Source organism: Galendromus occidentalis, unplaced genomic scaffold, assembly GCF_000255335.2.
Source record: "Galendromus occidentalis unplaced genomic scaffold, Mocc_1.1 scf7180000077528, whole genome shotgun sequence".
Lineage (NCBI taxonomy): Eukaryota > Metazoa > Arthropoda > Arachnida > Mesostigmata > Phytoseiidae > Galendromus > Galendromus occidentalis.
The window spans coordinates 58,242-82,637 of record NW_003805516.1 but is presented as its reverse complement, the minus strand read 5'-3'; the positions used below and the strand labels follow the sequence as shown (position 1 = coordinate 82,637).

The window sequence follows — 24,396 nt, the reverse complement described above, 5'->3', positions numbered from 1 at the left end:
ATATTCGCGCTCATATCAATGGGTACTTCGCGTGGCGTTCGCCAAGCGAAAATACAGATCCGATGCCCTCTCGGAATAATGTTCGACGTCCTCGTTTTTAGCGTCATACGTTGCGAGAATTCCGGAAGCGAGAGAATTACGGCTCTCTGAGCGCATCTGTTCTAATCCGCTGACGCCGTTCCTCTACATGACGGAGCTCCGCCACGCGGCAACATGCAGGTGAATATCTATAGAGTGCTAACTACGAACGTACTCAGGTCTGTATGATTGATTCTGCTGCTCTGACGGCGAGGAGAATCCGTGTGAGAAGGATCTACCTCCCTGAGCGCGCCTCGCAGTACGAGAGTCAGTCGTCGGACTGGTAATCATCTGTCTCGCTCGATCCGGGATTGGACTTCGACGTCGCAAGCAGAAATCGAGATTCTCGAATCGATGAGCTTGATGATGTAGGATGTTCGAGAACTTTCTAAGCTTCGAAGGGTGGGCGACATCTAAGACTCTACCCCATCTTCGGGGCATCTAAGGAGGAGATCCCTCCTCGACCTCGACGTGAAGTTAGATCTGTCGGTGATACTGACTTTTTGAGATGGTGAGATGAGTCATAAGTTATGACTCCATGGCCATTCTATTATCATGATCCGGCTGGGGTAGGAATCTCGGATCGGGAGAGCCTTTCAGGAGGCATGCTGCGGACGCCGATCTGATTAGTTGAGAGCTTCAACAACTTTCAGATACAGGCCTCATATATGGGAACTCGAAAGGATTCGAGGTGCTGGCAGCAGTAAAGCGCGCTGGGGGCACGCGTCCTCCGAGTTCGAACGATTGGACCCGATCGCGTTGAACATCGGAGTTCATCCTAATGATTCCGAGAACCGAGGGGAGTTCTGAATATCATTAGCCCGGGCTGATGCGGAGAGCGGCCGTAAGGGCAGCCGGGTCGTGATCGGAGAGAGAGAATGCGTTCATCCAATGAGCACCGGAACTCACTGGGTCCAAACACACATGGGAGGAGAGTGTTCTCAGCTAAAACTTCCTGATCGAATATCAGTGGCGGCACACGAAATCAGTCTCCCCATGAGCGGAGCTCTTCTCTTGAGATTGGTCAAAGTCTCTTCATATAGATCTCCGGTAGGTGGAAAAATCCTTTCGAATATTCAGTGATCGTTTCTCCACGAGAACGGCACACTTGTTGTTTTCATGGAGCCCCGCTCCAACGAGCGTTTGTGGACTCATCATCAAAACTAAGCTAGCCGCATGGCAGTAGCGCTTGAAGTGAGCTTCCCTCGAAGATTGTTGAGGCTCAGGTGCTCATGCGTTTGAAGTTGAAATGCATCCAAAAAAAAACATCAGCTGAGATCTCACTGGGAGTTCGAATTTTCTTTTTCTCCACAGAATGAGTGCACGTCGGAACGACAAAGCAGCCGAGGCCGAGCCGGAATTCATCGTAGAGAAAATTCTTGAGAAGAAGTTGGGGAAGAATAACAAGGTCAGTGAGGTGAATCACATCCCTCAACAGGTCTAAGAGACGTCAGTCGGATCTATGAGATTGTTGGTTTTGCAAGGAAACAACACCTTTGAAGTCGGCGTCTCTCCTCGCTCACTCTAACTTGAATGGAAACAAGTCTAAGTCAGACCCAATCATCTCCTGTTCGCCCAGGAATGGGATAGACTTCGCATTCTCGGCGGTCGGAGAGCGTCTCTAGACTTGCCCGTGATTGGCTTCGATCAAAGACAAACCCCAATTATTGGAGTGGAATGCCTCGATCCTATTCTTATTCGGAACACGGCACGACGAACAAGCACGTCAAGTATTTCTTTCACCACCGGACATCCTGAGACAAGTCTCTCTTCGAGTCAACCGTCGCGAAATCGACCGCGGGGAAGGAGATCGAGATTCACGCCGTGTTTGTTTTGCACTGAAGCGTGTCTGCTGAGAGAGCGTTGCAGCCATGCTCCATTCTAAAGCGGTCGACGAAGAAGTACTTCTGGATTGTACTCCTGATTCGATCACTAAACGTACGAACTTATCGTTCCTGGAAATCCATACCGAAGCGTGACGAACTCCATTGCACTCCGCACAGTAGCTCTGGGAAGATACCCCCGATTCCTCACAACGTTCCGAATATTCCGCCGGTAGCTCGAAAGTGCTTGCCCGATCTAGTCCGCGTCAGTTATTTGGCGCCGCTCACTGAATGATTTTATTTTTCGCCAGGTATTGTATTTACTCAAGTGGAAAGGGTACGACGACACCGAGAACACGTGGGAGCCCGTTGAGAATCTCGAAGACTGCAGGGATTTCATTCGGTAAGTTCAACGGAAATTGCGTCCGGGGAAGATTTTCCGCAATCGACATTCGTCTCTGAGAGTCCGCAGTGAGGAAGAATCGCTGGCTTCCCCTAACAGAATTTTCATTTAAGGGACTTCGAAGACAAGCTCAAGAAGAAATCCGCTTCCAGAGGACTTGTTTCTGACAAGGTAAACTCCCTCGAATACCATGGATTCCTCTCGCGCCCCCCTTGCGTTCCTCACTTCGTTTGAGTATTTTCTTATGGACCTCCCGAGTTAACGAGGGAACATATACATGAATAGTATTCTCTCGCAGGAACCTGGGACTAGTACGATGGGCCGGAGTGAGAGGAAACGGCGCAGCAATAATCAGCCGAGCGCAGAACCACCAAAGAAACAGGGAAAGACTGGCTTCGATCGAGGTGAGCACAACGCGCTCTGTCGGAGAGCTCCGATATGAGACTAGAGATTCTCGGAACGCGAGCATGATATTCTACCCAATCCCTTGTCCCTCAATCAATGTCTTCATAATTTACAGGACTCGAACCGGAGCGTATAATCGGTATGGCCACCGACATAAAGAAAGAAATACGATTTGTGGTGAAATGGAAAGGCTGCGATGAGGCTGACCTCGTTCCTGCTAAAGTTGCCAACGTGAAATGTCCCCAGGTGAGTTCGGAAGCGATCGAACGATCGAACCTTGAATCCATGGATCCATATTGCCATTGAAGAGCTCCTCTAGGTTTTTTCTCATGCTATCGATTTCCGACTTTGCAGGTCGTCATACGCTTCTACGAAGAACGTCTCACTTGGGCGCCTACATAAGGCGTTCGGTGTAGTTCCTTCAAGTCTCATTGTACACAATCGACGACGCTCGCTTTCTTTGATTCATCTTTACTTGATCCGAAATTTGCCATACGATGACCACCGACCAGGAAACTCGCCCCCCCTTCTGATCACGATTACGATCACCTGTCGAACAAGACGACCCGATTGTGACAATGATCGATTGTTCTATTTTTCTGCGAATATAATCTCCCACGGATTCCGTCTGATCGAGAGCCCCGGCGCGTGAGGGAGCGTCGACAGAAGCTGTTATACGTTTTTGAATAAAGTTCATGTGATGAAACACCCCGAACGCACCCTCCCTGTCTGGCGTCCGCATCAGCTCTTCCGACGAGAGATTCGTCATAGCGAGAATCGCATTGTACGCCTCCTCCCCTGAGTTTTCTGTTTCTCAACGACTTTTCGAATCCTAAGGGTGACATCCAGACATGCGACTGGAGTAGAGAATAATGCGATAATGCTTCATCGTTCATTTATTGACGCCAGTGCAAATACAGGTGTTCCGAATATTCGTGGTATTTTACGAATACTCAAGAGCGGAGTTTCAGGAGCGATTGATCGTGGTGGGCCACATGATGGGGGACTCTTCACATGGGGCTCCCGGAATCTCGCAAATCGATTTTCAGACCCACGTAAGCCTTTCTTCGTAGAATTTGATCACCATCTGCGGAAAAGATTTCCCCCGTTCAGCTGAGATCGAGAATGCATCGATACAGAACATATATTCAGACTCCAGATCGATCCCCGGGACAGGTTAGCGAATTGTCCACCGGTTCAGGAATCAGTCGACGCACCTGAGGGATTTTCTCGTTCGCGATTTTCGCGAGCACCAATTCGGCTTGATCGGTGTTCTTCCATTTTATGAGGAACCGAATATTCTGTTCGACATCTGTTGCAACGCCGATTATTCTCTCGGCCTCCAAAGCTGCTTGTGACATCGGGTTTCAAATCAGAAAGGAATGCGTGATGAGCTACGGAGATTCTCGGGGGGATAACACCCGAGTCATTGTTTCTAGTCGAATGCAATCTTAGCTGACTTACCTCTGTCGAATCCACTTTTTGGTTCGCTCTTCGCGGGGCTTTGCGCCTCTGGCACTCTGTTTCCTTGTTTCCGAGACTTGCCTCTGCCTCTCGGCATTGTTGCACTCTTCGATCCCTGGAGAGGAAAACACTCAGATCGATTCAGACTAGCAGAAGACCGAGAATTCCTCAAGGATTGTGGGTCTCTCGATATTCGTTCGGGGTTTAGCTGGACTCAGATGGCAAGAGTCCTTCGTCGAAGACGGAATTTTGATTCTCTGGGACCAGACACCGCCGCGCCGGCCCCGATCACACGGCTCGCCTCATCGATCTACGATGCTACTCACGCTCTCACGCTTGGCACAGAACGGACGGAAGGCTTCAGAAAACTGTTTGTGGCTCTTCCACGATGTGCGCGCACGTTTACTAGTCGCACCTTGTGCACCTTATACAGACATCGAATCAACAGCTGACGCAAGTGCGATTGCCCGCTCAGGATCGGACCTATTTCCTTATCCCCTGTGAGGGAACAGATTTCCCGAGATCTATCACCTATCTCTTCATATTATGGTCCTGGATCGACGCAGCCGATCAGACCATCGGGATACGGAAGCCGCAGAGCATCCGTAGACGGCAGCGACTGTCACCGACATAGCGAATCCGACCCGTCGCGCGCCTTGGTCGCTCTTTGCCGCTGTTTCAAGCGAGAACAATCACGTATTCATATACCAGATAGCCAGAGTCTGCGAACGAGTTCGAGCGGATACATATTGATGAATATCTCGAGGAGGAGTCCCGCGGAATACCTAACGACTGAAATGACTGGAGTTATGAGCCGCGATCACGGTCCCGAAAGAATATTCTCATTACCGAGTCGGAGAAGACTCCCCAGGGAACGGCGAGCGATTCGAGCTTATCCGTACGTAGATACCGTTCAGCTCGACGGTGTTCCGGAGAAGAAGCCCCGACCGGTCCGCAGGTGGCGCGCCGCTCGAGTTTCCACAGACAGTATATAGCCAGGCTCGCATATTTCCGGTAGCGTGCCATAGAATGCTGCCTTGATGGATGCCTGGCGAACATATAGATCGAGGCTTTCCCTACGGGCATACCCGGCCCAGAAAGACGAATTCCCGCGGGAGACATTTTTTGTCGAGTGTATTTCTCGCTCGCCCGGATGCATTCAATGCCCGACGATCTGTCGTGGAGCGTGTCGCCCAGGGCGGTGATTTGAAACTCTCGAATTTCTCAGACGTGCCTGACGGAAATACCGTCCCTTTATTTCGTGAGGAAGCCCCGGAAAGCCCGGGTTCAAGTCTGGTTTCTGGTGACGTTTCACGAGCCCATCGATAGCGTCCCGATGTCGATTTCCTCTTGGGCGACCTCGCTCCGAGCCTGAGCGATGCTTCGCCCTCCTTCATTGACGTCGTCTGCGGTTTGGGCGAAACCCTCAGATGTGAGCTGATTCTCAATGTCCCCCAGGAACTCTCAGACTTCCATGGCGCTTGATGACCTCTCGATGACTCAATGGTCATGACTGGAGAGTCACTAGGTAGCACCCTGATGTGACCTACTAGATTCGTCATGAAGACGGGTGGATCGAGCCACGGTACTCCTCTCTCATCTCAACCCTCAGGTCTGATTCACATCCATTAATCCTCACTAGCCCCCGCATTTGGAGAAAGCATGGAGAATAGGATCCGACCCTGAGAAAGAATAGAGCACCAAATTCCAACAATTCAGCAAAGCTGAAAATATCCTCGAGAACCAATTTAATAATAATAATAATCGATAATAATTCTGTGTGAATACGGAAGAGCTCTCGAGGTCCACGATAACGATATACAGTTGCGAACAAAAATTTCCGGACAGAGCGCGATTTCGTTGCGGACGCGGCTCCCAACATGCACAAGGAGAAAGACCGTACATGGGAACCGTCTGAGCGCTGACTTACTCACGAGTTAGGGATTCAAAAATTGTTCTATCTGGAGAAGACGACGAATTGCTGACCGTTAACGGTCGCGGTAACTTATGAGACGAGTAACTGGAGCTGTAGTTAGCGCGGCTATCGTCAATCGTCAGTAATTTAATGGCGGGCTCTGCTGTTTCGAATCAACCGATCGGCTTTGTCACCGCTCAGACGAATCCCATGTATGGTCTCTCTCCTTGGGCAAGTTGGAAGTCGCGTCCGCAGCGAAACCGCGGTCTGTCCGGAAATTTTTGTTCGCTACTGGGTTGACGAATGGGTTCTCAAATCGGTTCATCTGAACCACGATGCAATGTCTTTGGTTCTGCGATGCCGACACCGAGCGGCCTGACAGCGTGCTTTGAAGTCGCGGAGTTGGTCAGCCCTGAATAGGCTGTTCGAAAATCTTCGAGGAGCGTTGAAAGCCAGTCCCGGCGATCGAACAGCTCCCTCAAGGGGAGGCGTCGATAATACCCTGATCGGTTAACCCACGAAGAGATCCACGCGCCGCCGCAGAACCACGCCGGCTGCATAAACCGTTGTACGCGCTGCATGCGTTGGGCTTACTTGGCGCACATCGCCTACAGTCTAGATTTCTCAATCAACGCTCTGGAGGTCTCAGGTCCTCCCCCGAAAGCCACTTAGGTGGCAGAATCAGAGCGCTCGACGGTGATCAAATATTAGAGAGCGACTACGGCGGGCATTGTTTGAATCGGAGCCTCGTGTCGGGTGAGTGCGAGACGCCGATCGAGGACTTCGTAGCTCGCTCGGGACAATTTCATCCCACCGTGAGCGCAATCCGAAGGGAGGAGCCGTCTCTCGACGACGGTCAAAATCGCTTCCGCTTGCATCCTGTTCAGTTGTCGATCGAAGCCGAGAGCTGTTATACTCCGCCGACCTTCCTCCGTCGCTTTTCTCTTTGAGCAATGCCTCCCAATGCTAGTCTGCTCCGAGTTCTGCTCACGGAGCCACCCCCTCGATCGCATCAACCGCCCAATTAGCTGCGGCGAAGATCAGATGAGTGCTCCCTCTAATGTAAAGTGATCGCGGCTTCACGCATCGGAGTCGCTTTCACGGCGAACCGTGACGATGGATGATCTACGCTACGGATCATATGTTGGCCGGTCCTGCGACGCCCACCGGGCGATTCGATCCCCCGCAAGCCGGCCTACATCTCGCGAATCACGGAGTCTCTCCCCCGCGTCGATTCATACGCTGGAGCCGACTTCCTCGAACTTTAAAGCGGCCATGGGATCTGCTCATTCGATAACCCGCAAAATCGGGCGCGGACCTCCTCCAAAAGTGCGGCTTGCTGGATCTCCGTGGAACGATCTCCTTCAACTACTTTCGCGTCTCTTTCGACTTACTGCGTGACCCGTGTCTGGAGCATCCGTTCGTCTGTCGTGCGGCTGGCTGATAGAAATTTCCACGCCATAACCATGAAGGTTGGTTCGTCTTCACTGCTGTGTTTCGCTGCTGTAATGTTCTCGGTGTCAGACGTAGCGAGCAGACCCCTACCGAGAGGAGAAAAACTCGTCGCAACAGGTAGACAATCAACGATTGCGAGCTTCAACGTCGGGAACCTCGTGACGCTCCTCGCTGCCAAGGGGATTCTCATCCTGAAAGCTCTCGTACTTTCACCCTCCGGTGACGGTGACAGGTTCTCAAAGAGGAACCTCGGGGAATCGGAACTCGCGATAAACGACTGGGAATGGAACTTCGCAAAGCATTACGTTCTCGCTCCGAGTTCTGGACCGAACACTTGCCTGATGAGATTGGCCTGCGAGAACCCCGATCAGGCCGCGGAGTATCTCGGAGCCGGGAAGATACTCCTGACCGGATGGAGCATGTACAACGGGCGGCAGGCCGAGTCAATAGATCGCTACGAGGAGATCATGGAGGACGTGCGGACGGCTGTGGATATCGCGAGGGAAAACAACCGAGTCGAAGAAGATATCTGTGCGCGAAATTACCCTTGCATGACTGACGAAAAACGGTGATCCAAGATCGAAACGGATATTCGATGTGGAAAATTCAGATATATCGATGCAATAATATATGTGTTCAAGTTTGACTATCGCTATTTATTCCGCTATTCTTTGCTTTAGAGTTTGAGTATCGATCGAACGAATCGGTTTGAGAGTCGTCATTCAGACAGAATTTCATACGCTGACCCGATGAAGGTAGAGAGCCCTGGCGAAAGGAAGTTTTCGCACCGCACTCTGCGCAGGCGGGGGTGCGCAGTGGTACCCGGCGTCTGAGTTGCTTGACGGACGCATAAACGACTGACTGGTAGCCTTTTCAGTCCAGATCGTTATTCATCAGAAATGCTCAGCCGATGTCGAATTCTCTTTAAGGGGAATGATGTCTTCACAGCCTCCTGCTCTGGAGGAGGACGTCGAGTTGAAGTCGCTGAATAGTAGCGTATCGGGAAACATGTCCTCACCGCGGATAATCGAGGGAACCTCCGTCCCTCGCTGTGTCAAGTCTTAGTGGAGCGTCTGTCTTAATAGAGGAATCAGCTGCGCCAATTCAGCTCATTCTCTCATCGACGAAGTCATTAAATTTTCTCTCCGATCACGAGCTCCGGGAAATCACCACCATTGTGCATACGGATCAATAGAAATGAAATGAAACCATCCGAAAGTTTCTGTCAAACGAAATTCCCCCGCTCCGATGACTGAATCCATTATTCGAATGTGTCAATAGATATGTCAGTTTCTCCTTCCCATGAAGATCTGGGTTGTGCGGCAAAATAGCCGGAGCCGCGTAAACCATTTTTCGGATTGCATCCTTCGCGCGGACATTCACTTTTTTCATGTGCACAGCCTAGCTTTCGATAGTGGGTGATCATTCTGAGTCCTAGTTGATGGACCATTCGACCGACAGGCGCGTTCCGCCTCACTCACGACCTCCTTCGAATACCCCCCAGCACATTTGTAACCATTCGGATGAACCATCAGCGAAGATAAAACGGGGCCTCATTTCCGGAGAAGGTGGGATTAAGATGCCGTACGTTCTCGACTTTCCCTGCGTAAAATATACCGACTGTATCCTGACCCCTTCCCGATCAGGCTTGAGGAGTACTATGCTCTGCCAGTGAACAGATCTTAGGCGTCGTCCTTCAGTAGCTAAATCCGGGATCATACCGAGAACTCGCGATACGCTCGACGACTCTGAAGGTTCAGTCCTACTCGGAAACGTCAGAATGTGCCCCGAGGGCTGCAGCTCTGACGATTGATGAGGATGATCATTGCTATCCTTAGGTCAACAGAGACAGCAGGTTCCGCTACCGAACGGCTCTCATAGAGATACAATCTATTATCTCATACCCAAGTGACTCGATTCTGCGCCTTCTCGATGGCCGGTCGAAGCGTTGCGAGGATCAAAGCTGCGTAGCGCGAACTGCTTTCAGGCGGGGTCGATGGCCTGAGAGTGAGTCACCGGCGGAAGTGTCGGCGGGATTTCGCATCTTCAGCGGCAAGGACTCTTCGTTTGGGGGCTTCAATGACACATTTTTTCGGGAACAATATCAATCCTCCATTCAATAATTCACATCTAAATTTCATAGAGTTTTTTCATTACGAATAAAGTCCATTGCCGTGGATACCTGCTCTGCTCCTCACTCGGCGACACGATCGCTCGAGAGTTTCCGAAAACTGCGGAGCCCATGGAGATCCCCTCCCGCAGCCTACAAATAGAGCGAATGTAGTTTGGCGATTTCATCTGCTTCAATGGTTTCGTCACCTAACCTGACCGGGAGATTTTTCCCTGGGCTGATACTTCCCGGATTCTTACGACGTCTGTAGGAAGGATATATACGATATCCATGAATCTTTCGACGCTCAGGAGGCGGTTGGGCCAATTGACTGACTACGAGCCCCGCTTACCGGCACCGCATCTCTGTCGGATGGAATGGAGTCTGCTCACCGGAGATCCGCGGCAGATTCTCGCTTACCCTGAGCGTCAACTCAATCGTACGAAGTCATTCACGAGCTCTCCAAATGGATCAATGTGAAGGAGCGGTAGAATAAAGCATCTCGGATGATTTGTTCCTTGCGTAGCTAGGAAAATGTAATACGATGAACTTTCGAGAGTCACTCAACCTTGACCGTGACGAGAGCGGCATCATATCGATGTCCAGAGGAAAGGACAAGAGCGGGAGCAAGAGACATGGTGGAAACTACTTGTATAAGCGTGCTATTGACGAGAGATAGACAATTCTGAAACGCCGCCGCACCATAGTCATTTAGTTGCGGTGACCCCAGTCGGAACCTCCGCTACACGGAGGACGACGAGACCGCTCCAACTCGTTCCGAATCAGAGCTGTGATCGCGAAAAATGTCGTCCCACAATTATTTGCGGTGGTTCCAGACAATGAATGTGAATTTCATCGCAGTGACTCACGTAAGTCGTCCCCTACAGGATGGAAAACGCCGATCGAACCATTCCCCATCTCTCGATCTCTACCGAAAATTCCTGAGAAGGATTCACTGGAGATTGCCTGCAAAGTCAATGTGATAGACAATGCTCGAACGCTCCTGGAACGTTTTCAAAATTTCCGAATGAACTCCAGGGAATGGCTTGCGCGATGTACGGAGCCACCCTCGTCGACGTTGCCGCGATCTACGGAGAAAGCATAGAAGCGACATCGAGAACTCTCACGGCTCGGGGTCTCGGTACAATTTTCTCCAGCTTGATTGGTAAACACCGCTTCACATTCAATTGTATAAATTTTGAAGGAGACAACGGAATCACAACCTCTCATTGATCCCTCGAAACGGGCCTTCGGTCGAAGTAGGCACTTCAGACCCTCAAAGACACGGTCTCTCCGTCGGGGGAGCAGTTCTATCGTGACAGAGCGTCTAATCACATGTAGTCATTTAATGCCCATTGCGAATGGTCTCTCGGAACCCCCTGCGGTCGTTTAGCCGATTATTATCAGTGGCTCCTTACTCCCATGTCCGTTCATCATTTCCGGTGCCCCATCCAAAGCGACCTGGCACGAGACCAAAGCTCTCGAACCCACCGAAAATCTTTTTCTTGACTCTCTTGGCCATCGAGTCGAAAACGCGGCGCGATAGAAGTGGTCTAGATAGACTTGGTATTCGTCGCAAAATAAGGAATGCCTTTGACATAAGCCGGCGAACGCGGTGACTAGACAGGAAAACAGTAAGTAACAGAGATGAGATCGCTGCGATCCGTTTTGTCATGCGAACATTGTCCAATTGTGACCAGATGCTATGCATTACCGCGCTCTAGTGACTCCTTGGGCGGGTCCCAAGGAGTTCCTTTCTCGGACTGTGTCGAATCCAGACCCTCGAGTGTTACGTCGCTCTTCCAGAGCTTGAGTGCGCACTTGGAACGGTAGCGTTTCGATTAGGGGCTCTCGGCCATGACCGAAGCAGTCGCTGATCTTTGGAAAAATCGACAATTTTCTTAGCCGCCCAAAGCGCGTAGGAAACGACTGACTGAGACTATTCTTGCAGGTGCTTTAGTTTATAAACATGTGAATATTCAAATCATGTTGTTGGGTACTGCGGTTTTCGGGATGACAGCTGCCGTCCTTACAACGATTCTCCCATCGCTCATTTATCTCCACGTGCTGACTTTCTTCGTCGGCTGCTCCATGGGCTTCATGGATATCGGTTAGAATCAGGGAACACAGTGGAGGAACCACGAAAAATGTTTGGACCTTGAACATACGCACATCTGTCCCCGCAATCATCATCGATACCACAAGTTTACGATCAGTGCTTCTCGTCCAGGTGTACATGTCTGGCTCCAGGTCCTCTGGAAAGAACGGAGCGGGTCATTTTTCCACTTCATGAACTTCATGTTCGGAGTCGGCGGCATCATAGGGCCCTTCGTGTGCGAGCCGTTTCTACTGGAAACTCGGAATGCCGCGATGTGAGCGTCGTAACTGGAAGGCAGATCATATCTACCGTGAATACTTACAGTTCGGAGACAACTTCTCGAGACACTCAGATCCGACCCTGGCAGAAGAGAATTCCTTGAATGTATTCTGCTTGAATTCGAATAGGCGGTCGTAATGTGGGGAGATTCTACTTTCAGGGCAACCGAAAACTCAACGATGCTCGGTGTGAACACGACAGTCGAATCATCTTTCGGAGACACAACACCGGTCGTAAAACATGGCATCCTCACTGTTGGAGGCGAATCACGGATATTTACGGCTTATTCTATCATTGCTGCCATCAACGCTTTCATCGCTATATCGATGATCGTTTCCTATTGCATGGATAGCACGGATTTCAAACCGAACAAGAATGCGACGTATTTCTCCGAGAATCTTGGCCGAACGTGAGTTTTGATTTCGTGCTACTTTCTCCAGAATGAAACCTCCGTGACATCGCTGCGAGAAGCTCCTTCACCGACAAAGTCCATTTCCTTCCCAGCGAACGACGCACAGTCCTCACGCTGCTGGCACTGTACTTGACAGTGGGTGTTACCTGCGAAATTAGCTTCTCTGCGATGGTATACACGTTCGCCGTGAACCATTCATCGCTCAACTTCTCGAAATCTCAAGCCGCGTATTTGACATCTCTCTACTGGGCGAGCTATACGATAAGTCGAGTCTTCACGACGATTTTATCTTTGACGCTAAGTCCAGCCCAGCTGATAGTTGGATCCCATTTTATATACTTGAGTAGCGCTCTATCGATGATGCTCTTCATAAATTCTTCGCCGATGTTGAGTAGTTGGTTGGGGACGGCCCTCGTGGCATTCGGATTATCTCCCTACTGGGCTAACGCCACGGCGTGGAGCGTGCAGTACGTGCAGCTCACGCCGGCTGCTTTGGGACCGATCCTCGTGGTGATTTCGAGCGGCGTTATGTTGATTCCTTTCTTCATAGGCAACCAAATAGATAAGAACCCCCAATTTTTCCTTTATTCCAACACCGCATTGGCTTTGCTCCTCACTGCTCTCGCGGCGACTCTCATCATCTACGGCAACACCAAGGCACTCGTGAGGCACAAAACTGGGAAGGAAGCCGAAAGGCTGAACGCTCACTGAACTCCGCGGAAAAGTACCTAATAAATGAATTTCTTGATGATCCCGAAGGCCAGTGTTTCCAGTCCGGGCAATCTACTCGCCCCGGTCGCTATTCCTGGAGGAAGGCCACCGAATGTTCGCATGAATCTAGTGCCTCCTGAGAGAAGGAATTTATGCCGATTGCGGATCCGGTGGAAGGAGCTGATGGTCGGGAAAGTTAACGACATACGAAAGGGAGGGACTCTGGTCCAAATCCTGAGCTCTGTCAACCAATCGACTTGATATGCTAGAAATTCGAGGAAATCCGGAAGTTTCCCCAGTAATCTATGAATCCGTTTCCTGTCCACTCGGCTACAGGAGCGATCGGTTCGTGAACATCCAGATCGATGCACATACAGCGAAACGCTCGAGCACTAGCAGGGGACGACGTCGTCTCTGGTCGGCCAAGGGTGAAACTTTCAGAGAGCCGCCGGATTCACTTGGGCTCGACCCTTCACGTCATGTTGATGATCGAAGGAGAGGGCACTGAAGCACGGGGAGAGACTTAGCCTGAACTGCCGGAAGCGCGGTAATTAGTGGATGTGAGTGATGAATTTGAGATAATTCTACAATACGCTCATCCTGGCGCGCTCCGTCGCGACGCGTCGCGACGTCTCCATCGTCAGGCCGAGCAGCGTGAGCGCCCGACAAATTGTGTTGCGCTCGGGAGTAGTCTCCCGCCGACGAGCTATGCCGTCTCGAGATACCCTGCGATGGCTGCAGACAGTGAACCTCAACTTCATCGCAGTCACCTACGTGAGTAGAGTTTTCGAAGTCTCGCATTGAATGAACTCGCTGTTCATGCGCAATCTCATGTTCTTCTAGACCCGCTGAGGGACCGGGATGACTCTAGAGACCTCCTGTCTAGAATATTGCACGTCTAGGAAGGTGCGGGAGTGCAAAAATTGAGATTTCACTGTCGTTCCGACTTCCTGCTCCAGGGTATGGCGATCGCAGTGTACGGGGCGACGCTCGTAGATGTGGCCGATATCTACCGCGAGAGCATAAGAGCCACCTCGATCACCCTGACGGCTCGCGGTCTCGGCTCTGTTTTCTCAAGCCTCATTGGTACTGTATCGGAACAGTGAAACGGTGATTTACATTAGACATAATATCGGATGGGAATCTCGAGAGATGCCTCTTTTCACGGCAACTGTCCCGGCTTCGGAAGACACTCATCCAGCTCCGTTGCCCTCGTTCTGTTCTGCATGATGGTTGTCCGTTCGACTGGGATGGTCAGCTGAATCCGCATAAAACTGCTTCGGTTCGTCACATGGCCTACGTACTTCCGATGATCTCCGTGGGGCAAGAAGCCGCGGGGAGGGCGGGAAAAGGCGCGAAGAGGGCAGGAAAGACCGCTGATGAACGCGCGGAGCCCATCTAAGCAAGGTTCACTCGACCGAGATGGGAGTGATCTGGAGAATGCCGCGAGCTTCGATTTGCTTCCGTGAGCCGAATAGAATAGAGTCTCCCGTCATGTCCGTTTACAAAAAAATGCCTCAGCAAACTATCGACGTCGCGAAAAATTTGGCTCGATGTTGAACGAAAAAGTATAACATTCTACAACATGAGCCGGTGCAGCGAGGACACCAGCAGGGATCTTCAGGAGTCATCGGCGAAACTGTTTGGGCATCTTTCTCCGCAGGGAAGAAGTTCTAATGTAGATCGTCGGAAGATGAAATGCGAAAGAACGATTCGCCGTGAAAATAATCGCTCGGCGCCTTCCCGTACTGCACCGAACACGTTTTTGTCCGTTGAGTGTCTTCAGAAGGGGATCACGACCTTCTCCCTGATCGTTCGGCCCCTTGTCAATGCGCTGGTATGACCCGGGCCCGACAGGCTCCACAATCACAGAGTTCTCCCGCTGGTTACCGCTGCTGCGGCTGCAGAAAGCTGACGAGGCGATGATTGGAGCTCATTCCCCACAAATGAGTCACGCGGCCTCCGCGTGCTGTGCTACGCACAGGGTAGGCAGGAGGAACTGAGTCGTCTTTTCGGAAGTTGATGCATCGATTTCGGATTAGGGAAAAAATACTGAAGGCAACCCCATGTATTCCAGCGTTCCTCTCAGTCGCAACGGATATTGTCCTTCCTCCTTGACGGGTCATTACTCGTCGGAGGACATGGCGAGCCCCTGATCTATATCGTAATCAAACGCGCAAGCAGTCTCCATCGAAGGGGGAGTTCTCGAACAAAACTCTGGGCGATCACCCCCACCGACCAAAATACAACCGCTGTCGTCGTCCAATTCCTGTTCTTATCGCTGTCGATTCTCCTGGAATACGTTTCCCTTCGCGCCTATGCCGGATTCCGGGCTCACCCATTTCACCACATTCTGACGAATTCAAAAGCTTGTCTCGTCCTACTCTGAGTCGGGGGGTTTCCCTCAGGCAGAATATATAATAGTTCGGTTTGGCTAAGGTGATTTCCCGCGACAGGCGCACTAGTCTACAAATTCGTGAATCTCCAAGTGGTTTTAATGGCTTGTGTCATTTTTGGAGCCATATCGGCTCTGCTGACTACAGTTCTACCTTCTATCATTTATCTTCACGTTCTGACATTCTTCGTCGGCTGCTCAATGGGATTCATGGAAATCGGTGAGCAAAGTTCTAGTCTTCAGTATCGTGACGCTGGAAACAAGTCAGACACAATCCGACTGTGTACGTTCCAGCGTCCTCCCAGAGTTACTCCGCGTTCCCTAGAGTTTGATGGAGGAATCCCGTTGTCACAGGTATCCATGTGTGGCTTCAAGTCATCTGGAAAGAGCGCAGCGGATCATTTTTCCACTTCATGAATTTCATGTTTGGATTCGGCGGCATCGTAGGTCCCTTCATTTGTGAGCCATTTCTTCGGGGAATGGAGAATGATTCGAGGTGAGAACCCTCGGAATCGCTCTTGAAATCCACGTCAAACCGTGATCGATCGTCTCGTAGGTGAAATGGGAGAGCTCAGTGCGATCTAAAAGGTTCAGACTCGATTCCAGGCTCTATGAGAATGTGACCGCTTCGAAAGCCGAGTTTTCGTCTGTCAGCATCGAGGGCAACGTCACGCAGCTTGTAAACGGTGGAACCTCTCCCGAGAGAAGTGGATCACGCATATTTACAGCTTTCTGCATCATCGCTGCTATCCATGGCATCAATGCGCTGTCGATGATAATTCCCTACTGTATGGACAGCTCAGACTTTAAAGCCAGCAAAGAAACTTCTTATTTCAAGCGAGATCTCCCCAAGCAGTGAGTGATTTCGACTCTCCCCCCTTTATTCGCTAGAGAGGACAGGAAACTCAGTGTTCCGATTGAAGCTCCGCGAGAGAAAATAATGCTCGGGACCCTGAACGATTCGATCCCGTTTCAGCTCCAGACGTACGGTCCTCGCTCTTCTGGCCTTGTACTTGACAGTGGGTGTCACGTGTGAGTTCGGATTCTCCTCGATGGTTTTCACATTCGCTGTGAGCCACCCGTCATTGCACTTCACTAAATCTCAAGCTGCGTTTCTCACCTCCTTGTTCTGGGCAAGCTATACTGTGAGTCGAATCGTGACCACAGGGCTGTCCCTAAAATTCGGCGTCGCTCAACTCATTGTGGGATCTCACTTCATCTACGTGACCAGCGTAGTGCTAATGATGTTCTTCCTCGATACTTCACCAGCCCTCGTCACGTGGCTTGGCACTGCGCTGGTTGCGTTCGGGCTTTCTCCATATTGGTCCAATGGTACGGCTTGGAGTGTTCTGTTCATTCAGCTGACACCGGGCTCTGTTGGTCTCATAATGGTACTCATATCGAGTGGTGTGATGTTGATTCCATTCATCGTAGTTAGCCGGATCAGCGAAAACCCACAATTTTTTCTGTATTCGAACACCGGGTTAGCCTTGCTCCTCACTGCGGTGGCAGCTGCGCTCATTCTCTACGGCAATACGAAGGCGCTAAAAAAACACAAAAAAGAAAACAAAGCCAGAAACCCCGATCTCAGTTGAAATGATCGCGAGTTCAACGACTAAAATGCCACGAATGTTATTTCCACCTTCTGGGACGCAGAGATTCATCCATAGGGGGAAGCGGTAAAATGATTATTTCCCCTTCACTCTTCTTTCGCATCGACTGCCTGAATGCTGATACCTCATGTTGAGGGACGATCCCAGGAATCGATCCGCCCCGTCCCTGAGATTCACTTAGCCTTCTCCCGCCCGCAATAAAGCCTCGTCATTTCACAATCTCGGGTGATATGGGGGCTTCTTACAATAGCGCTTTGCTTATGCAAAGTCTGTCCGTCGCCAGAGGATGGGACGCCGGAATTCGTCGTTCATGTTCAAGAACTCTGCAGTTGGCTCGTTCGATGTTGCAAGCGTCATTCCGACAAGGAATAGGAGTTTATTGAATTTCGTTCTTGTAGTATCCAGTTCCGGTGCCCATTCTAAAATCAGGTGGGGTGACGGTGTCCGAAAAAAATTGCTGGAAACCATGAATTTATGAAAGCCGTATTCACGAATAATTCTGGAATATTGGAGTACATGATACTCACATGACAGGCTGGATGAGCCACCAACTCAAGAGGCTTCATCATCAGAACCGGAGGATCGCTCCCATGAGTTTCGTCTCTTCCATTGGCTACCCGAAGCGGATCCGGCACTGCGACGAACGGGGGTTTTCTCATTGACGGCATGTTTTCACTCTCGACCTCGCTTTCCTATCCACTATTCCGGGTCGATGTTTCTTTTTCTAGTCTCTGAGAATCAGAATAGATATTACTTCCGAAGTCACCCATACGGTTACACAGCAATGTCGCCCCGATCAGGGTCAAGTAGAATGACCGCATTGCGTGCGTCTTTGACCTTCCGATCTGGGGAATGATCTCGAGAAGTCCTGCTAGCTGTTCCTATCGGGGAAGTCGTAGGATGCTGAGAAACCTCAGACACCGAGCAGGTAGGAGAGTCACGTATAGTGCACACTCGATCTGGGCCGAGGTATCTCCGGAACGAAGTCTTATAAAGAGCGCAATGGTTGGGTTTCGTCCATCAGAGCTGAGCATGCGAAACGGACGCCGGTCGACTCCAGCTGAAGATCTTTCTGTGAACGTCGTATTATGCAGAATGATCAGAATGAGTTATCGTTATCACTCATCAAGTTCCCCGCAGCGGATCTGAATCGGGTCCAAAAATATCGAGACCGCCACGCGTGAGTATCGAACCGGCAAGAGCGCCGATTTCGGACCTTGACAAGGAGCCGGACTGGGCCTCTTCAGAAAGGCTGCACTCCTCCACTTCGAATGGCTCGAAGGCAACTGTCAGTCCACGTCTCCGGACTCACTTGGGCGGCGCCACGCTGGAACTTAAGGCGGAAGCGTCGCACCACTTTACTCTTTATCGTCACTCAGACCCACGAGCGAGCGAGAGCGTTCTCAGGGCCTTCTTATTTTGATGCTCCGCAATGTTTGATTCAATACTCTGTCGCGATCCGGGCTTGCCTGATCTCTTCGTCCTAGGGAAGGGATATTTCCACCAATGGCAATCATGAGGGCGGAGTTATTTATATATATCTGTTGATGTATTCGCGATTATTGCATTGACACGATCGCTGATCGGTGCTGAGCTCAGGCCTTCTGGATCTCAAATGGTCGAGCGCGAGGCTTCGCGAACGATTTGAAAGTTTCGAGGGAATAAGCTCGCGAGTATTCCCCAGGAATCTACCAAGCGGGCCGCAGCAGTTGCGGAAACACGCGAAATCACCATTTGCAATCGGAGAGTGGATAGATTCCGCCAAACGCGGGGGATCTCACAGTCCGCTTGGATGTTTCTTTTTTCACCTTGCGTCCCTCCGACATGCTCCATGCTAGCCTGTCTCAATTCCAGCTGAATTGAAGACCTTCCGCTAGTTAAAGCTCTTCGAATCACAGGAAGGCCGCTCGAGGGGCGCGCCCTGCCTCAAACTGATGATGATAGATCATCGAGATCAAGATATTGCAACTTGCAGCTCATTCCGTCGTCGATTTTCTCCACAACATGAGGAAGAGGACGAATTCGAAATCAGACTCGATTCGCAATCTGCGACCGTCTCATTTCCGACTCGATTAAATTGGGAGGCAGACAGCATCGTGACAGTCACCTCGAAGCTCGCACAGCTTCCTCGGCACCGTGGGACGAAATGACATCGTTATCCAGATTTCAAATTATCGTGCTCCTCCTCCGCCGATCGCATGGGAGTATGGGAGCGATGGATGCTACACAATCGGAAAGTCATTCGTGAAGTGTGGGTATTTTTATTGGGACAACACCAATCCGTTGACGCAGACTGATCACCACGGATCTCACTGAAGATCATTCACTTTCCGGAACTCTGCGGCGATTGATTCCTTGCCGATAATGAAGACGCGCAGAAATTATATTCCGCATCCATGCGGAATATAAACACTGAGCAGGTAATGAGCGATAATAATCACGAGTGATGAGTGCTGAAGTCGATCCGTTGGACACTGTGAGTTCAGACGAGAAAGAAAGCCATGTGGGGAGAGCGAAACGCTCGTTCGACTTTATAGATCTCTCCTCTACCACACTCACGGAATTCTCCGTTTCCTTGACGGATGTGCCTGTGTTGCCCTCCCGTTGTCCTGCTAAGTATGAACAATTTTGTTTTTTACGTACGAATCTCTTGTAATTTTCCAAGAGTTCTTGATTGGACTAGCCCCGTCATATGCATATCCTCGGCGATTACTAGCATAATGATCGCGAATATCCATCACGGAGGAGGGAGGAGAAAGACCCCCCGAGCATGAGCAAGTACGGTTTCTGGGAAGCTCACCCTGTTTATCTGCATTTTTTCCGTGATGAGAATGGAACACTCGATTTTTTTTGTGCGAGACTTTTCGCGCGACTCATGAATACCGAGCCGAGGCCGGCAACGAACCCCCATCGTCGATCTTTCCTCCAACACTCTGCGAGCAGACAAGCTTCTCTGCAAAAGTCTGCCTCGACTACGAGGCGTCGTCGGGTCCTAACTGATTCAGCGTTTCTTGGAGAAACTCTACACGAGATGTAGTAGTTCGCCAAGCAACAATCTCCGGAAGTGGATGCAATTCGAATCTAGCGCTCATTTCTTCCTCCTTTCAGCTGTTTCGAAAAAGCGATCGCTTTCTTCACGATACTGATCCTCTTGATAGTCCTCTTTCTCGCTGTTCTGAGCGGTCCGACGACCAGTTCCGGACATTCTGAGACAACTCGCGTGAATGCCACATGAGAGAGGACTGCAACTCGGATAGAGAAGAATTGAAACGAACGAAATCACCCGCCTATGCTCATCAATAGAACCTCCTCTGCGGCGAGTGAAGCCGCTGATGCTGCATTCTCCCCCCTCGGCTTTGTCGAAAGATACGTGCTGCCATCAGATCACATTTTGCCCTCCTGCTGTTCGCTGGATCTATGTGACTGTCTGCTTTAAATAATTCTCATTGCATGATGATGTCCCCATACAATAAGGAGGTGGTGCCAGAGAGAGGGTAATCATTCATTCACGGGCACCACCCCCAGGAACTGTGGGCCTAGACGCCTTGTGATCGGTGCAAGGCACAGGGAGAAATCACCTCAGTGTAGAAATCATGAGCGGTTGGGGAGCCGGGGAGGGTTTCGACGAGCGTCCGAGACGCAGACTATGCGACGATGGGAGCTGCTTCAACGACCCTGAAGAAGAGCCATGTAGAGCGAAAGACTGATTCGGGACGGGAGCCTCACCCCGCGCAGGTCCTGTGGTTTTGGATCGCACCCAACGAACGCATGGATCGGACGGGAGCTCCCGTATGCCTTAATGGCGGAAACCCAGGAACGATAGAAACAACCCGCGTGGATCTCGATACTAACAATAAATGGAGACTTGGTGTTAAGTCAGGATGAGCAAACGGAATGAAAGTTGGATCGGCTCAACCCATTCAGGGGAGGCCCGACACATCCGCTCGGAGCTTGAGGGGACTTGGACGATTATTTTTTGATTCCGCATCAGCGAAACAAGGCGTCCCGGATCCTTCGACGATCCTCAATCCTTAGTGGCCGGCAAGTTCACATGCATCTGTAAAGGAGCATTATCTTACCGAAAGTCCCGGATTGTGACCCTATTTAAAGACCTTCTCTGAAGAAGCACAACGAGCCTTGGAGGATCCCCGGAGAGCCTTCTCACATCGACGCACATTCAGACGCTGCTCTTGAGTCGTCCTAGCTCTCCCTTCAATTGGCTCTCGCTTCTGAATATTGAGAACTCTCCAATGAATCTATTCTAGCTCACCTTCGCAAGAAGGTTCCCGTATCTGCCAGATGTTCCACAAAAGTCTCCAATGCATGTCTACCATTGGCGTATGGCTCGCGAAGTCAGAACGGGATTCATTCTTTCGCTTCGCAGCCTTTGAATTTAGTTACTATCGATCGATAGACTGATAACCTATAAATAGGCAGACCACCCTCGATTTTTTCGTGGTCGATCGATAGCATGACTCCACGCCAGCGTATAGTGAATGCTCGGTTTAAAGACTTCCGATTTAAGCCCATGGCACATCGTCTTTGCGGGCGGGTGCCTTCCGGCGTAGGATCTCATGAATCCGATTTGGAGCATCATAAATGATTTTCTCGGAGGTTCGAATTCCGCCCACCGGAAGAATTGTATTCCTCGGTCACGAAATTCTCTCTCCGGCCGAGGAGAGGTTCCTTAGAAAGGAATACCGAATTCTCCCTGAGCGAGGCGTTCGTTCAACCGGGGTTTCCCGTATCGAGGAGCTCATTCGACTTGAGACTCCCGTTCAGGGGGGAAGAATTTAATCAAGATCTCATCGGCCAACCACAGGACACCAGATTTTCCCACGCACTCATCTTTGAGCTTTTTATAGCGTGATCCGAAAATCTTGAATTTTAAACAAGACGTTGAGATAGCCCCCTCCGTTTCTCGACGCCGCGATCGCGACGGCTCATCTCCTTCACGATGCTCCGAGCCCTAGATGAATTCTTCGATGAGTGGAAGAATGCATGTTCAGCAACCAATGGTATCTTTCGAGATATTCGCTCCGTAAACGGCTGTACACATGTATATGCACTGACATCCTCCGTGCATCTCCAGTCCATTTGGGTGAGCAGGGTTGTCGTGTGAAGGAGTTTGCCGCACTCACTGTCGATTCGCGGGGCTTTGCATATATTCCGACCAATGCCGAAGTCTTGAGAAAAGTTTTCAGCAGCTGTTCGTCCAGTCTATGGGACACCTAGATGGCTGTGTTATGGAATACTGGAGCATCATGAAAGTGAAACTGTAAGTGACGCCTAGGAAGCCCATGAAAGTCTTCCACGAGACGACAGTTGCCATCGTCACGTGAGCGCCGAGACCTGTCACTAGAAACAGCTGCGATTCTCGTGACTCCCGGGTTAGTAGGAAGCGTCGTACTTTCTTCCTCAGTCTGAATGTGCATTTCTGCAGAGTATCGCCTTTCCAAACGACGAACAACAACGCATTCAGATGCATGAGCACGCCCGAAACGTCGTGCCAGTCGATCCCGCAAGTCATTTTCGGTCCCAACATGGGAATTTCCGTCACCATCCTCGAAGCGTATTCCATATACAAAGCTTTCAACACCCACGAAATATCCTTTGTGACGTCCGTACAGATGCGAATCGCCTTCCGATGCATCGACTTGAGGTTTCCTCCAAGTGCTACAATGTTATCGATTCGTCTCGCTGCATTTCCCATAATGGTGCCCACGAGCGCGTACACAGAAAGACGTTGAATCCTATGGAGTCCGTAAGTAATAATCTCCGTGAAAAACGCCAGCTCTTTCAGCGAACCAAATTTCGAAATGTCGAGCTCGCCGGACAGAAGCTTGGCGAAGGTGATCGCTCCCATGACCGCTGTCAGGAACATCTGTACCATCAAGAAGATAGAGATTCCGGTGTACGAATCAAGCTTCAGCAAGAGGAACTTCTTTGATTGCGTGTAACACCACGCGGACAGGATCAGGACGTGTAGGGCTTCGGTCACATAGTTGAAGGATCTCGCCAATCCGGAGAAGCAAGTCAGTCGTGGACTATTGTAGTAAATTGTGTAACCGAGTAGCAGAGCCTGGTTCGTCATCAAGAACCAGAACCAGAGTTTAATCAAGTTGCTCGATGATCGGGAAATTCCGACGAAACACAAGAGAAAGCGAAGAATGATCTGGTTCTCCATGGCTTTGCTCCCGGAACGAGTGGAAGATCATCCCGTCGAGTAGAGGTATGTTTGCGGCGTTCTTCTACGCTTAGGCAGGATGAGCGCTGCATCGCTCAGCGCTTGTACAGCGGCCCCGACGTCTTCTGGAGCGGTGACTCTATCACGTAGGAGCCGCAGCCTCACTGATTGTTTGTCGACTCCAAATAAAATAAATACGGAGCATCGGCAGATTTCAGACGAGTACGGATGAATCGGAGCACGACACCCGTCACATGGGCTGTCATTATTACAAAAAATCAAAACGAAAATAGCGGAGCGTGCAGATTGCTATCGATTCCTTGTCTCATTGTGACAATTGTTGCCGTCGCAGAGGCTCCTTCCGAGAGCCAGGAAGCGACGTCCGAGTTCGCTTCGGGATTATGTTATTGCCGATTGAAGAACACAGGTATTCCTCGAGCGCGGAGGAATTACGGGTAATCGAGATCACATCTCTATGGGCGGGCCCTGCAGGCGAAGAGGGAGCCGATCACCGATTACATGATTACACATCCTGCCCTCGCAAGGAGAATTTCGATGAGGAGATCGAGCTTCGGAGCCCAATCCTCCGGCAGAACCTCCGAGGTATCCCCACTACTATATCCACTCAATGGTTTGAACGATGGATGATAACCCCGGGCAAAGCCTCCTCCTGAGAGCCTCTTCGTAGTTTCAAAATCCGAGGCTACGCCCGATGAATCATATGTCTGTGCAGGTCCATCGATTATTCCGAGCTTTCTCATTGTCCCCCCCTTTATTCGAACGGGCTCTGCCAGTAATTGGCCAAGGATATTGTTCTCTGGAGAATGTTGTCGGCGCCTCGACACTCCAGACAGCAATACTGTCAATTCACGAAGTTTCAATCCGCTCAATCAGAAAAACAAGCGGTCGATTCGTCGGTTCCATGCCCCTCCCCATGTCCCCCGCCACACAGTATACACTAGGTTTGAGCGTCTCACTGGTTGTACGTTGCCGGCAGAGATATTTAGGGGCTGTGTGCATGTGATCTTCCAGATACCAGGGAAGTTTC

The 24,396-nt window shown here is 50.7% G+C and overlaps 5 protein-coding genes across 5 annotated transcripts; 4 read left to right on the top strand and 1 right to left on the bottom strand.

Moving 5' to 3' along the window:
- Nucleotides 1-998: 998 nt before the first annotated feature.
- Nucleotides 999-3,415, top strand: LOC100903859 (chromobox protein homolog 1). The gene is made up of 7 exons (XM_003748136.2): nucleotides 999-1,128; nucleotides 1,393-1,486; nucleotides 2,213-2,304; nucleotides 2,418-2,475; nucleotides 2,603-2,708; nucleotides 2,825-2,955; nucleotides 3,064-3,415. Exons 2-7 carry the CDS (start codon nucleotides 1,394-1,396, stop codon nucleotides 3,109-3,111), a joined length of 528 nt encoding a protein of 175 aa, XP_003748184.1. The 5' UTR covers nucleotides 999-1,128; nucleotide 1,393; the 3' UTR covers nucleotides 3,112-3,415.
- Nucleotides 3,416-3,592: 177 nt separating this feature from the next.
- LOC100903720 (chromobox protein homolog 5) lies at nucleotides 3,593-4,574 on the bottom strand. Its single transcript, XM_003748135.2, has 4 exons — nucleotides 4,500-4,574; nucleotides 4,174-4,288; nucleotides 3,927-4,057; nucleotides 3,593-3,796 (listed from the first exon to the last, which is right to left on the bottom strand). The coding sequence occupies exons 2-4, from the start codon at nucleotides 4,268-4,270 to the stop codon at nucleotides 3,755-3,757; spliced, it is 270 nt and encodes an 89-aa protein (XP_003748183.1). The 5' UTR covers nucleotides 4,271-4,288; nucleotides 4,500-4,574; the 3' UTR covers nucleotides 3,593-3,754.
- A 2,812-nt stretch (nucleotides 4,575-7,386) lies between these two features.
- Nucleotides 7,387-8,115, top strand: LOC100905303 (uncharacterized). The gene has a single exon (XM_003748145.2). It carries the CDS (start codon nucleotides 7,555-7,557, stop codon nucleotides 8,113-8,115), a length of 561 nt encoding a protein of 186 aa, XP_003748193.1. The 5' UTR covers nucleotides 7,387-7,554.
- A 2,241-nt stretch (nucleotides 8,116-10,356) lies between these two features.
- On the top strand, nucleotides 10,357-13,153 carry LOC100905157 (sodium-dependent glucose transporter 1). The gene is made up of 6 exons (XM_003748144.1): nucleotides 10,357-10,522; nucleotides 10,692-10,818; nucleotides 11,605-11,763; nucleotides 11,884-12,025; nucleotides 12,191-12,439; nucleotides 12,535-13,153. Exons 1-6 carry the CDS (start codon nucleotides 10,457-10,459, stop codon nucleotides 13,151-13,153), a joined length of 1,362 nt encoding a protein of 453 aa, XP_003748192.1. The 5' UTR covers nucleotides 10,357-10,456.
- A 646-nt stretch (nucleotides 13,154-13,799) lies between these two features.
- On the top strand, nucleotides 13,800-17,143 carry LOC100905017 (sodium-dependent glucose transporter 1). Its single transcript, XM_003748143.1, has 6 exons — nucleotides 13,800-13,927; nucleotides 14,113-14,239; nucleotides 15,610-15,768; nucleotides 15,903-16,044; nucleotides 16,155-16,403; nucleotides 16,525-17,143. Exons 1-6 carry the CDS (start codon nucleotides 13,862-13,864, stop codon nucleotides 17,141-17,143), a joined length of 1,362 nt encoding a protein of 453 aa, XP_003748191.1. The 5' UTR covers nucleotides 13,800-13,861.
- The last annotated feature ends 7,253 nt before the right edge of the window (nucleotides 17,144-24,396 follow it).

What these genes read in the sequence shown, in the direction of transcription:
- LOC100903859 (XM_003748136.2), top strand. Translation starts at nt 1,394, where the DNA reads ATGAGTGCACGTCGGAACGACAAAGCAGCCGAGGCCGAGCCGGAATTC. An exon ending in AGTTGGGGAAGAATAACAAG is followed by an intron (nt 1,487 to 2,212) that starts GTCAGTGAGGTG and finishes ATTTTTCGCCAG; the next exon opens with GTATTGTATTTACTCAAGTG. An exon ending in GAGGACTTGTTTCTGACAAG is followed by an intron (nt 2,476 to 2,602) that starts GTAAACTCCCTC and finishes ATTCTCTCGCAG; the next exon opens with GAACCTGGGACTAGTACGAT.
- LOC100903720 (XM_003748135.2), bottom strand. Translation starts at nt 4,270, where the DNA reads ATGCCGAGAGGCAGAGGCAAGTCTCGGAAACAAGGAAACAGAGTGCCA. An exon ending in AAAAAGTGGATTCGACAGAG is followed by an intron (nt 4,058 to 4,173) that starts GTAAGTCAGCTA and finishes TGTCACAAGCAG; the next exon opens with CTTTGGAGGCCGAGAGAATA. An exon ending in CGAACGAGAAAATCCCTCAG is followed by an intron (nt 3,797 to 3,926) that starts GTGCGTCGACTG and finishes TCTTTTCCGCAG; the next exon opens with ATGGTGATCAAATTCTACGA.
- LOC100905303 (XM_003748145.2), top strand. Translation starts at nt 7,555, where the DNA reads ATGAAGGTTGGTTCGTCTTCACTGCTGTGTTTCGCTGCTGTAATGTTC.
- LOC100905157 (XM_003748144.1), top strand. Translation starts at nt 10,457, where the DNA reads ATGTCGTCCCACAATTATTTGCGGTGGTTCCAGACAATGAATGTGAAT. An exon ending in GAAACTCGGAATGCCGCGAT is followed by an intron (nt 12,026 to 12,190) that starts GTGAGCGTCGTA and finishes TTCTACTTTCAG; the next exon opens with GGCAACCGAAAACTCAACGA. An exon ending in TCCGAGAATCTTGGCCGAAC is followed by an intron (nt 12,440 to 12,534) that starts GTGAGTTTTGAT and finishes TTTCCTTCCCAG; the next exon opens with CGAACGACGCACAGTCCTCA.
- LOC100905017 (XM_003748143.1), top strand. Translation starts at nt 13,862, where the DNA reads ATGCCGTCTCGAGATACCCTGCGATGGCTGCAGACAGTGAACCTCAAC. An exon ending in AATGGGATTCATGGAAATCG is followed by an intron (nt 15,769 to 15,902) that starts GTGAGCAAAGTT and finishes CCGTTGTCACAG; the next exon opens with GTATCCATGTGTGGCTTCAA. An exon ending in AAGCGAGATCTCCCCAAGCA is followed by an intron (nt 16,404 to 16,524) that starts GTGAGTGATTTC and finishes ATCCCGTTTCAG; the next exon opens with CTCCAGACGTACGGTCCTCG.